Source organism: Manis javanica, chromosome 5 (genome assembly GCF_040802235.1).
Source record: "Manis javanica isolate MJ-LG chromosome 5, MJ_LKY, whole genome shotgun sequence".
NCBI classification, from domain to species: Eukaryota; Metazoa; Chordata; class Mammalia; order Pholidota; family Manidae; genus Manis; species Manis javanica.
The window spans coordinates 25,879,576-25,892,654 of NC_133160.1; the positions used below are offsets into that span (position 1 = coordinate 25,879,576).

A 13,079-nucleotide genomic window follows, 5' to 3' on the forward strand; every position below is an offset into this window, starting at 1 on the left:
TCCTCATCGGAAAGTGGGGATAATTAAAACTGTCTGTCTCAGAGGGTTATGCCATGAGCACTGACACGAGTTATATCATATAAAGCTACCTGGCACGTAAAAACTCAGTTAATTTAGCTCCTCTGCAGGAGGGATGGGTTTCTATAATCAATCTTCTTTCGCTGAGCTTTGAAGTCATTTCCATCATTTTTTTAGAATATATAATTCTGTGCTGTATTCATCTAGGGTCATTTCCTTTGTAAATTTCGGGACTGCTGGGTATGCACATTTTAAAACTAACCCACTCTCATCGCGCAGTTAGGGGAACAGAGAAGGAAAGGGCCCTGTCCGGTCTCACATAGTACGTTAGCTGCAAAGTCAGGACAAGGGACCAACTGGGAACCCTAAAGGGTGCCTCATCCAGTTGGGGACCAGGAGAAGGTATCGGCTGAGTAAGGTAAGAACTAGGCAGGCGACGAGCTAAAGCAGCCGCTGTAAGAACTGGAGGCCAGCGGCAATGGGCGGGAGGCGTAGCCTCCGCCCTCGCTAGCCCGGCCGCAGCTGAGCGGTCGCCTGGCAACCCCGGGCGGCGCGGCGTTCGAACGGAAGCGAGGAACCAATCAGGATATCCGGGGCAAACCATTCCGGTGACGGCGGGGGTGAGAGGGAGAGCGGCGTGCTCACTTCCCCTTCCTCTGTGTCCGGGGGACTGGAGCTCTGGTGGGGACTTTGGGACAGTCAGTTCCCTCGCTAATCACGGGGGTGGAGGGCAGCTCGGAAGAGGCCTCTGCGGGTCCCCACGCGGGGCTGGGGCCTCCCGAGCCGTACTGGGCGCGGCCGTTCCCCTGCGGGTCCGAGCTGTCACCCTCTCCAAGACCCTCTCTGGAGGAGCCAAGACTCGCTTAGCGCGGGCTCCAGGTGAGAGCGCGGGTGGTCTGGGGCAGGAGCCCGGGTCTAGGGTGGGGTGGGCTCCAATCACCGAGCACCTGCAGTGTGTGTCCTACTCGTGTCGTACCTACGGGGAGGCGGTGGTATCCCATTCCACAGACGAGAACGCGGAGGCCCAAGAGGCAAGTGTCCTAGCCTGGCGAGGTCTGGTAGAGAATAAACTCCCGGACTTCCTGCTTCACCTTCTAGTCTCTAGTCCAGATAGATCTCGATTTTGAGAGGCCCAGATGGGCAACTGGCGGTCACTTCTCAGCTTCTTAGCAGCATCGACATGGCCAGAGGATCCCTGGCTGGATCACCTCCCTCCTGCCCTTCCCTCGCACCATCCTCAGAGCGGTATCTGGACATCTGTCTTCTCTCCAGAACGCCAGGGGTTGGACTGAAGGCTCATTTGGGGGTCCTGCGCATGGGGTTCCGAATTGCAGTGCTCTCCCTCTCGGAGCGCTGCTCATGGGGGGAATCCGGCTGGATTGGTATTTCTGGGCTAGATGCCAGGTGGGCAGCAGGTATGCTGGCCCTGGAGTCTCTGTTGGATTCCTGGGAATCTGCCCCAGGGAGAAGGGATAGAGGTAATCCCTCAGCTGAAGCCACCAGTCACCAGAGACTTTGGAGTTGGTGGGTCCAGTACCCCACCTGGTGGAGCATCTGACCTAGCCCAAACTCTGCCTCCTGGGAATGCCCCTTACCCTAGGTTGCTATTGTTGGTTTCCTTGTGTATTGGGGAAACTGAGGTTCTAAGGAGATAAGCCCCTTGTCCAAAGCCAGCCAGTCAGACTTGGCTGGCTCCTGGTCTGTCTGGCTTCAATCTTAGATTCCTAGACACTCAGAATCATAACATCTGAGAGTCTTAAATTTCTTCAAGGGGAGTTACTTATCCTCTCTTCTCACAACCGTTCTACTGGATTTGGGGAGAGGAGCTCTGGGAACTCAGAAAGAAAACAAGTCTTTCATTTATTCTTTGAACAAATATTGATTGACTTCATATAGGCTCTGTCCTCCCCCTTGTCTATTTTGTGTGTGTGTGTGTGTGTGTTTTCAGTAGCGCTTACTCCATCTGATGTCCTATATATTTCACTTATTAGGGAGTTTTTATATCTTCCCTGACTGGAGTGTGCTGCAAAGAGGGACTGAGGGAGGGGCTTGCCTCCAGTGCAAAACTGAGGGGTGCCAAAGACCTCTGTAATCAAAGTGACTAAAGCTAACGTTTATGACCATTTGTTGTGTGTTCCGCTGGTGGGAGTTCAACTCATATGGCCTCCCTGGAGCACAGCCCCCCATCTCTGTCACAATTTCAGGTGAGTGCCTTGACCCTGCTGTCCCACCTCCAGGGGGAACATGATGTAGGTGCAGGAATGTGGCAGTATTGTTTGTAATAGGAGTGCCAGCCTCTTTCCTACGGTTTTGAATGATATCTCTCATTAAATTTCCCCTGCAAGCTCCTTTGTCTTAAATTTTGCAAACTTAGGTATAAACTGAGGCCCAGAGATTCAGTTGGTAGAAGTGGGCCAAATAGGAGATAGAAGCTTTAGGCAGCTGCACTCATACCCTGCCTTCAGCCTGCTCACCTCTGCCTTCTGAGGTTTATTTACGACGGCCCTGGGCAAGGTTGACTCCAGGCAGGCCAGGGCATGAATGTCTGGGGAGACTCCAGAAATAGTATGGGGCCTGACGTGGCCCTGGAGGATGCCCAGCTGGGTGTCTCTGACCCAGACAGCTGGGCTGAAATTGAGCTGGGGCTGCCCTACTGGCTGGCCCTCTCCCCAGTGCCTGGAGCCTCCCTGATCCTCCTTTAGGGCAGGTGAGAGCCTCCCTGTCTCTACCCAAGGTTGGGCCATGCTTTTGCTGAGAAGAAAGAGAGATGCAAGTGGAAGGAAGGGTGGGGGTGGGGGTGCAGAATGTCATGAAAAGTATAAACAGAAAACACACCTCCCACCCTCTTGGCAATGAAGAAAAATCAGTAACATCCCTGGAGCACTTACTGTGTGCCAAGTACTTTATGAGTATGAACTCACTGAGTTCCCTCAGTGCTATGATGTAAGGTTATTCCTGCTGTTATTGTTTGCACCTTACAAAGGGAAACAGCACAAGAGAGGTTTAGTAACTTGCATGAGGTCTCCCAGAGAAATCTATTGTTCTGCGAATCCAGGGAGTTGGCTTCCAGACTGCACTTTGTCTCTCTCTCTGTTTTTTGGGTGTAGGTGTAAAATGTATATAAAATAAAATTTACCGTTTTAACCATTTTAAGTGTACAGTTCAGTGGCATTAAATATATTCACATTGTTGTGCAACCAGCACCACCATCCATCTTTAGAAATTTTTCATCTTCCCAAATGAAAATTCCATACCCAATGACCAGTAACTCCCCCTTTTCTCTGGCCCCTATGCCCTAGAAACCACCTTTCTACTTCGTGTCTATGGACTTGATTACCCTCGGTACCTCATACAAGTGGATTCATATAATATTTGTCCATCTGTGACCGGTTCATTTCACTTAGTATAATGTCTTCCAGGTCCATCCACGCTGCAGTATGCATCAGGATTTTCTTCCTTTTACAGGCTAAGTAACATTACATCGTGTATATAAACCACATTTTGTTTATCTATTCTTCTGTTAATGGGCACTTGGATTGCCTCTACCTTTGGGTACTTGTGAATAATGCTGCTGTGAACATTGATGTACAAACTAGCTGTATATTCCCTGCTTTCAATTTTTTGGGTATATACCCAGAAGTAGAATTACTGGAGCCTGTGGTGATTCTCTTTTTAAGTTTTTGCCTGTCATACCATTTCCACAGTTGCTGCACCATTAGAACCAAAATAGGATTCTAATTTCTCCACATCCTTACCAACACTTGTTATTTTTTTTTGTGTGTGTGTGTGTGTGATTTTTTTTAATAATGGCCATCTTAATGGAGTGACATGCTATCATTGTGATTTTGATTTACATTTCCCTAATGATTAATGAAGTTGAGCATCTTTGCATGTGCTTATTGGCCATGTGTACACTTTCTTGGGAAAAATAACTATTTTAGTGACTCTGCACTCTTACATTTGTAACCTCTGAGAGGAGTGGGTCAACATTCTGGGCTGATGAAGCCCAGAGAGGTAGGCACTGGGGTATCAGTGTGATTGAATAGTTTCACAGCTCATATTTGGGTGGCATTTGTCATGCACAGGTCTCATGCTGAGAGGGAGGCACTGTTACAAGTCCTGTTTTACAGTTGGGGAAACTGAGGCCTGGAGAAGTTGAGATCTTACCCAAGGTCTCATAGTCACTGGTGGTGCTGGGATTTGAACCCAGGCAGACTGGTGCCAGAGCCCATGCTATAGATGTGGCCAGGGGGATGGAGTGGAAAAGGGCAGTGCTGGCTGCAGATCCAGTGTGTGCACAGCTTTGTATGTGGTATGTTTGAAGAAAGCACAGGGCTCAGCTTGAAGTGGCTGGGTGGGGGTAATTTGAGGCTGGAGAGGTGGGTGGAACAGATGGGGGAAGGTCTGGGGCAGGGCTTGGGGGTTGGGAGGAGGCTTCCTATTGAATGGCCTTGGCCTTTGAGGTGGCCTGGGTCCCAGTGATGTGCCCTCATGTGCTTGGTTTCCAGAAGAAGAAAATATGGAAGAGTGTAAGGGAGTTTCCAACCCAGTGGGAGAAATAGGAAACAAGTGATAGAGAAGTGACTATTTATAATGACAGGGTGTGATGAATGCTTAGAAGGGAACACCCTGGTGAGACAGTTGGCAGGAGCGTTGGGGTAGTTAGGGAAGCCTCTCTGAGTAGGTGACATTTGAAGTGAGACTTGAAGAAGGTGAGGAAGAGGTTCCAGGCACAGTACAGGTGGTGCAAAGGTCCTGCGGCAGAAAGGACCTGTGTGCTCAGGAACAGTGGGGAGAGCTATGTGGTTAGTGCAGAAAAGGTTGAAGAGGTGGGAGAGGACAGGGGCTGAATCCTGGAGGGCCTGAGGGTCCAGTTGAGAGTCTGAATTTATTCTAAGGTATTGGACAGCCACAGGGGAATAGCAGCGCAGCGACAAGATACGATTTCTGTTGGGAAAATATTGCCATTATCCCCCCCACCTCCACCCCAGTTTTATTGCCGAGGAAACAGAGACCCAGAACCACAGCAAGGGAGTGCTTCCTAAAGTGGCTTAGGGAAGGAGAGGGAAGGGCCCAGAGAAGGAGGCTACAGATTCCTTAGGAGTTCCCTGATGAGTGGCCAAAGCCCAACACCGAAGACTTATCTCCTCCACCTCCTGGTGTGCCCTGAGACTCATGCCTGGGTTCAAACCCTGGCTCTGCCATTTACCAGCTGAGTGACTTCAGGTTAGTGGGCCCACCTCTCTGTGCCTCAGTTTTCTCAGATGTAACGTGGGCATAATAGTAGTGTTTACCTCACAGGGTGGGTGTGAGGATTAAATGAGTTCATATATATAAGGAACTTAGAATTGCCAGGTAAAAGATGGCACTCAGAAAAGTTCTTAGATATTTTATTATGAACATTGTTACTGTTGACTTGTATTTACTCCTATTAGTACCTAACGGAGCCCTCCCCCTTTGCCCCTACCCCAGTGTTGCCTCAGTGGAGGGCCAGGCAGACCATTGTGGGGAATGATGGTTTTGTTACCTCCCTCACCCTCCTAAAATCAGCTCTAGGGCCTGGAGGAGGCCTCAGGGCTGACTCACTCCCAGGAGGTGGAGAGCTGTTGCCTGAATCACTTCCTCTTCCCTCATGCCCTCCACCTCAATCCAGGCATAGCCCCCACCAGCCACAGATGTGGAACAGGGCCCTCTGCGGCTTCCCCAGGGCTCAGGCCTGAGGCCAGTGGGCATTTCCTTCTCCAGGCCTCAGGAAACTGGGCTAACCAATACACCACCGGGAGTGATACAACAGGGCTTAGGCTGGCAGAGGGGACATTCATCTCCCTTCCAAGGGGGTCCAGAGATTTAAATAAGCACAGTGCCTGGCACTCAAAAGTTCTAGTTACTATGACTTATTGCTGTTGTCACTGATGTTTATAGCTTGCACAAAGAACTCATACTGACTGGGCCTGGAAGGTGGGCCTCTCCTCACTTGAGCATTCGGCAACCTGCTCAGGGACGCACAAGTAGAAGGGGGTGGCATTAAGGCTTTGTCTGGAGGAAAAGTGCCGGGGTTGGACGCCTCGGGGTGACTTTGGGCAACTGACTCAGCTTGTCCCAGCCTCACTATTCCATTAGTCAGTTGGGGGTAATAGAGCTTACCTAATAGGGGTTGTTGGGAAGATGAAAATGGGTTAATTAATAGTAGGTAAGGCACTTGTCTGTTCCTGGCACAGTGAACATCAATCGTGGTCACTGTGGCTGTGGGGGAGGGGGTCTTCAGTTTTTCCATCTCCAAGCTGGATGCACGGGCTGGTGTGGGCCACTGACACTCCATGCGCCAGATGTGCGGATGTGGCCGGTGCAGCTGTGGAATGGGCGGCCCGGCTCGCTTCCTGGAGTAGGCCAGTGGTTGGCTGGGACCGGGTTGCTGCCCTTGCCTGCCTTTCGTTCTCTCTTTTCGGGTAATTCTGGCCGGCGGTTCACCTGAAGCGGGAGGCCGCCGGAAGTTGCGCAAACGCGTGTTACCTGAGCCTCAGGTGGGCCGGGCCGGAGGAGCGCAGCGTAGCGGCGCGGGCGCAGCCAGGTACGTGCAGGCCGGGGCCGGGGGTTGCGGGCCGGCTTAGGGAGCTGCCTGGGCACACCTCCCTCCTCCATTAAGAGGAGACAAGGCAAGGGCTCGCCCTCTGGCTTGGACGCGGCAGTAGGAGTCGTGCTGTGTGCCTCCTCATTAAGAGCCAGGCCAGCCCGGGCCCAGAGGGGGGCGGCGAGGGGCTGTGGTCACAGTGCGCCCGCCAGGCTCGCGGCCTCCTCTGCGGCTGGGGGGTTCCCAAGGTTGTTCCGAAGCCGAGAAGGGCAGAGGTCAGACCGGGGATCCGAGCGCCCCGTACTCGCCCTCCTCAGCGTTCTGAGGCTGACTCCGCGGAAGCCGGCGGGGAGGGGACAGGTGCGGCCGCTTGCCCCGGGATGCCACCGAGAAGGGCCGGGGACCGGCGCGTTTGGGGCCATTTGTGGGTGGCGTTTGAAATTCTTGGGCGTTGAGAGGAGGCCTCAGAGAGGACGAGGACTCTGGCTTCAAGGGACTGGGACTTTGGCTTCAAGTCGCTGGAGCCGCCGCACCGCCCTTGCCTACCTGTGAAACAGGGCTTGTTCAGATCAGCACACTGACTAGCCTCTGTCTTGTGCCTCCTTTGTCCGCGGCTCCCATTTGGAGTTCTTAGGGACCTCTGCGAGGGGGTGCTCTGCAGACTTGGGTCATCAACGCCATCATAAAAAACAGGACCCGCGTTCTTGGACCTCCACCTTTTTGCTAGCTGCTGAAGAAAGTCCTCGGCCCGTTTTCTCTCTCCATCTTCACGGTGACCTGGAGGCTCAAGAAGGTCTATTTTTAATCGCATTTCACTGATAAGGAAACCTAGTGTGTGAGAAGTGCAACTGCTTGCGCAAGGAGCACAGCAGGCCGGTGGGCGAATCCTATACGAGCGGGCCCGGGGCCCCAAAACCGGCCTTGGCTTGGGGCAGCTGTCCGGGCCCCTTGGGAGGAGCCCCTGAGCTCCTGGGCGTGGGCGTCGTGTGGGGGTGAGGGGTGGGGGTCGCGCGGGGCATCCGACCTGGCCCTGCCCATCTGACCTCCTTCCTCCCTCTGTTTCCCATGACGGTGCCTAGGAAGGAACTGCCGCAGCAGACGGGTTGGACTGGTTTGGGAGGCGGTGGCCCAGGGGTGGAGCAGAGTCTACCTACTTAGGGCTTAGCAAGGGTGCTTTTCCCTCCAGACCCTTTCCGCTTGAGGTTCCTGGGGGTCGACTGTGAGGGGGGCAGCCTTCCTTTCCCACCTATTCCAACCCTTCTACCTCGGAAGTACCTGTGGGCCAAAACACCCAAAGTTCTATTCTCAACTTGCCATTGCTGCTGCAGAGTTCTCAAACTGGAGGTTGGGGGCCAGATTAGGGGAGTGGGGAGCAGATATGTTTACAGACATGTTTGCCTCATCCATGCAATGTTTTAAAATTATAATTACCGACTATGCTAAAATTTAAGAATCTAGAGTTGTCATGTACTTCTGGATTTCTGCTTCCTAGAACACTGCACCTACTGCTCTGGACCCATATGCCTGTAGTCAGTGGGTGTGTCCCTTTCCAGTTTATCCCCACTCTGCCCATTCACATTTGGCTTCCATAGGCATCCTAATTCCATAAAAATTTATTGAATATCTATTATGCATTGAGAGCATTGAGAGCAGATACAATGAAACAGATACAATGAACAAAACAGACAATCCTCCCTTCCTCCTGCCCCACCCTGCTCATGGAGTTTATATTTTAGGGGAATGGGAGCAACAAAGAGTAAACCTGCCATAAACAAAATAGATATGTGACGCAGGCTTGATATGAATTTGTGCTGCATTTATCATCTCTGGGATCTAGCCTGGTCACTTTGCTGAGTCTCAGTTCTCCAGTGAGATGACAGTGACCCATCTTACAGGCGTGTTAGAGGGTTATGGGGGAGGACGGTGTCAGACATCTAGCACATGGTAGAGATCCCTGCCTCCCCACCCCAATCCAGACTCTCTCTCCTGGCGTCGGATGTCTAGGTGGGGCTGTCCAGCATAGCTCTCTGCTGTGGACGGAAATGCTCTAATTGGACCACTGTCCACATATAGCTATTGAGCATATGTGGCTAGTGTGACTGAGAAACTGAATTGTATGTTTTTATTTAGCTAGGGTTGGGTACCATATGTGGCTTGTATTGGATTAGACAACATATGTGTAGATGGCTTGAACTGCCAGTCCCCTTGGGGATCGCCTGGACAGAATCCTCCTTTCCCTATTTTACAGATGAGAAGATTCAGGACTTGGCCTATGGTTTTTCTTCTAGACTATCTTCAGGGGGGTTTTGGAGGCACTGCTCTAGCCCTTCATTGGAAAAAGGGTCAAGGGTGGCCTTATGCCACCAGACCCTGATGCTTCTGTTATCATGTGCCCAGGTGTGGGCCTTTCAGCTCATGGGTGCCCATCCTGTGGCTGCTGGCAGATCCAGAGTCTGCTGGATGCTCCCAAGAAGGGCTGTGCAATCTTGGGCATTCCTGGCTCCTCTTGGAGCAGCATAGCTGAGGCCTGACGTTTCCACTTGACAGATCACTGTGGGCTTGGTATTGAAGTCCCATATTGGAAGCTGATGGGTATCTGGACGCCACTGAAGCAGGGGTGGGGATTTTCTACACTCCTCCCGCACAAGCTCTGCTGCTATGCCTAGGGCCTGGCATGTCTAGGCTGGTGGATGGCACAGGGCAGCTTCCTGCCTGGGTGGGTGAGGAGTAGAGGTGCTAGCAAGCTCTCTGTAGGTAGTCCAGTTGGGGTGTGGGGTTGGAGTTCTTTTTCTTGGTCCCCCAACCCCGAGACCCCTCTCCCAGCACTTCCCTGCTTGGAAGCAAGGGAAGCCACCAACCTCCTGAGTTAGCTTAATCCCGTTGGTTACCCGCCTGGGCTTCAGTTTTCCCATCTGCAACCTCAGTGAGAACCCACTGAGGTTGAGCTGGCTGGTGACCAGCACACAGCCTGGAGCCCACTTTGATTCCTTGAGAGCGTGCCTTGCCCTGTATTTTCTGCTCTGACTGCCCGTGTCTTTCTTTTTTGGCACTTTTTTTCTCTCCCCGCTTGGTCCTCAGAGAAGGGCGGGAATGTGGGTGGAGCCACAGGCCCTTCAGCTGTTGCCTTCTGCCCGCTGATTGGCTCTCTGAGAATCAGGGGCGTGGCATTTACCTTTTAATAGGGAAGGCGGCTTCGGCCTCAGTATTTGCTGAGCCTTTGTTTGAGCGTGCTTAGCCCTTCCCTTTCGTCCCTTGCAGCCGTTGCAGGCGTCTTTCTTCTTGAATCTCATCTCCACATTCTCCGGACTCTTCATACCGAAGCCTTCAGGGTATGTAATAGCCATGCCTGTGGACACGCTGAATCCTGGAGGTCGAGACACCCCCTCCCTACCTTTCCGCCTGCGGACCAAGGTTCCTGGCTACTTACTACGCCGGCCAGCAGATGGTGGAGCCCGGAAACCCAGTGCTGTGGAGCGCCTGGAGGCCGACAAGGCCAAGTACGTCAAGAGCCTGCATGTGGCCAACACCCGTCAGGAACCTGTGCAGCCCCTGCTGTCCAAGCAGCCACTTTTCAGCCCTGGGACTCGCCGCACGGTGCTCACACCTAGTCGCCGAGTTCTGCCTGGCCCCGGCCGCCGGCCGCAGCTGGACCTGGACATTCTTAGCAGCCTCATCAACTTGTGTGACAGCCCTGTGTCCCCTGCAGAGGCTAGCCGTGTCCCCGGAAGGGCAGAGGGAACCCGTCAGGACCCCCCAGCCACCTCCCAACGCCCGCCGCCCAGTACGACTGCAGTCCGCCGAGTGGATGTCCGTCCCCTGCCTGCCTCACCTGCTCGGCACTGCCCATCCCCAGGCACTGCCACTGCCTCCAGCCCAGCTCGGCCACCAGGATTGCAACGCTCCAAGTCGGACCTGAGTGAGCGCTTCTCGCGGGCAGCTGCTGACCTTGAGCGATTTTTTAACTTTTGCGGCCTGGACCCCGAGGAGGCACAGGGGTTGGGTGTTGCCCACCTGGCGCGGGCCAGCTCGGACATAGTGTCCCTGGCTGGACCCAGTGCTGGGCCGGGCAGCTCTGAGGGGGGCTGCTCCCTCCGCAGCTCTGCCACTATTGAGGAGCGGGCCCGGGAGCGTGTCCCCTATGGGGTGTCGGTGATAGAGCGCAACGCCCGCGTGATCAAGTGGCTGTACGGGTTGCGGCAAGCGCGGGAGACCCCAGCAGCTGAGGGCTAGGCCTCCAGTGGACTGGGCATTAGCCACAAGGCCCGCCTTAGGCAGGCAGGTGGCCCCTTGATCTCTCCTGCGTCTGTTTCCTGGCTTGGGGCAAACCAGGGGCCGTGCCTTGTGTGAACTTGGTGTTGAGGTAGAAGCTCAGAGGCTGGACCAGCATCTACCTGACAAGGAATGACCCTGGAGACAATTGCCTCTTTGTCATGGACCACTCCCTACCCTTCACATGTAGGGGTGTTGACATGAGTGTACCGCTGCTTAGGTGGTCTCAGGGGTTTGGATTTAGGGCACTTAGCCTTCCCCTCTGAGAGTGAGGGCCAAGGGAATCTCACCAGGCCTGGCTCACCCAGCAGCTCTGTTTCCTTCTTCCTTGGCCTCTGTCCTTTGCTGGCTTCCTCTTCCTTACCCAGGAGGCCCTGTTTCCCCGGGAACTCACCCTGGGTTGGGGGCAGGGAGGAGTGGCCTGTCCACTGTATGTCCAGGGCCTTGGCAGCCTGGCCCAGATGGGTAGACTATAGGAGGGACTGATAGGAGTCTGCAGTGCTCCAGCTTCCCTCCCTTTGGTTAATAAACACAAATGCTTGTTTTTCAAAGGCTGGGTCATCAAGCTCTTCTGTGTTCATAAGGGGAAGGGGTGGGAGAAGTCCTGTGGTGGGGCCTTCAAAACTCCCTGTTTACCACAGGGTCTGGTGGGCATGAGGTCAGTGCTGGCCTGAGACTTGCCTCACAGGGGATCATCACAACCCCTCTGGGAGATTGTGGGCCTCCTTCATAGAGGAGGAAACAAGGTCTGGCCACAGAGTGAGTCTGGCTAGAGCTGGACCTGGGGTCTTTCCCCTGTACCAGGAAGCAGACCTGCAGGGGAGAGGCTTATGGGTACATGGACCTTCCCTCCCCCTTCTGCCCAGTTCCCAAGAGGGCAAACCCTCAAGTTGTGGTTACACAGGCTGTAGATTGGGGGTTGGAAGTGGGAGTTCTTGCAGGAAGAGGGAGTATGGGGGGAACAGTGCAAAACAAGTGGCCCTGCCTCCAACTTTGGGGGACCCTGGACAGGATGAGCTCCTTCTCTGGTTCTCCATGGGAGAGTTGGAGGCATAGACATATCTGGGTTGCAGGGAGGGGAAGGAGTAGGCTGGTACTGCGCTTTGAGGTTTCAACAGTTTCCTGTCTCCCTCTAGGTTAGTTACCTGCTGGGAGGCTCCACCGTGGCTGGAGCTAGGGCTAGGACTGGGCACAGTGAAAGCCTGGGTGGCCTCTGCCCACCCCTGGGGTAGGAGTGCAGAGGGCCTGGGTGGTGCTTCCTCTCTGCAGACTGCCTTGGCTCCAGCACTCAGTAACAGGAAGCTCTAATGGGGGCCCTGGTGACAGGTTTGATGTAGGTTTTATTTTAGGCATAAAGAGGAGATTTCCGTTGGCTGTTGACAAACATCCAGGTCAGCCCAGCTGCCTGTCTGTCTATCTGACAGTCTACCACCAGCCCCCAGGGAATTGGGCTGGGCCTGGGAGGTTGGGGGAGACAAGGGGAGATAGGGTTACGGAAGAGTTTGGTGTCCAAGCTCTAAGAATGGAGTCTACCCCCTCATGGTACATATGAGGAGACTGAGGCACAGAGAAGAAGATGACCTGCCCACAGGCACCCAACAGGTTTGATACTGCAGGAGCTGGGCCTCCTGGTCCTCACGTTAAAGGAGTCATATGGTCAGTGTGATAATCTGGGCAGGCTCTGCAGAGGCACTGGCCTTTGAAGTGTCAAAAAACCAGCAGGCAACCAATCCAGAATTCTGTGCTAAGCCTCACCCTGCCAGTTACCTAAAAACTGCCAGTTACCTAAAAACCCAAGAAAGTGGGGGTGTTGGCTGCATTTTACATGCGAAAAAATTGAGATTCAGTTCACAGGACTGGTGGGTGATGGGTCAGGAGACCCTTGTTCCTGGAGGAGGCTTCTCTGCCGAACTCCGACCCTTCACATGCATTCTGTCACTGAATACTCTAGGTGACCTTTTGAGGGTCACCTTAGAAGGCTATCTCTGTGTTAGAGAAGGAGGGTGGCTTGTGGGCTGTCACAGAGAAGGTCTGCACTCCAGCCTGGGGTCACACCCTGCCACTGGACACCCCACAGTTAGCAGCAGTCTACCTCCCTGATTCTCCCGACACAGGTGTTTCCTCCTGGTCACTTTCATGAGCACTTACTGGATTCCCAGTAGTGGGTAAGACAGTCATGGGTCTGTCTTGGAGGAAGAAAGGGCAGCTAAGAAGCAAGCACATA

The 13,079-nt window shown here is 53.7% G+C and overlaps 1 protein-coding gene across 3 annotated transcripts; it reads left to right on the forward strand.

Moving 5' to 3' along the window:
- Positions 1–658: 658 nt before the first annotated feature.
- Positions 659–11,406, forward strand: FAM110A (family with sequence similarity 110 member A). 3 transcript variants are annotated; one of them, XM_017668168.3, is made up of 2 exons: positions 659–897; positions 9,845–11,406. In XM_017668168.3, the coding sequence occupies exon 2, from the start codon at positions 9,929–9,931 to the stop codon at positions 10,814–10,816; it is 888 nt and encodes a 295-aa protein (XP_017523657.1). In that variant the 5' UTR covers positions 659–897; positions 9,845–9,928; the 3' UTR covers positions 10,817–11,406. The 3 variants fall into 3 exon arrangements, with proteins under 3 accessions (XP_017523657.1, XP_017523658.1, XP_073092866.1); XM_017668169.3 differs by lacking the exon at positions 659–897 and adding an exon at positions 6,455–6,586; XM_073236765.1 differs by lacking the exon at positions 659–897 and adding an exon at positions 7,154–7,379.
- Positions 11,407–13,079: the final 1,673 nt, after the last annotated feature.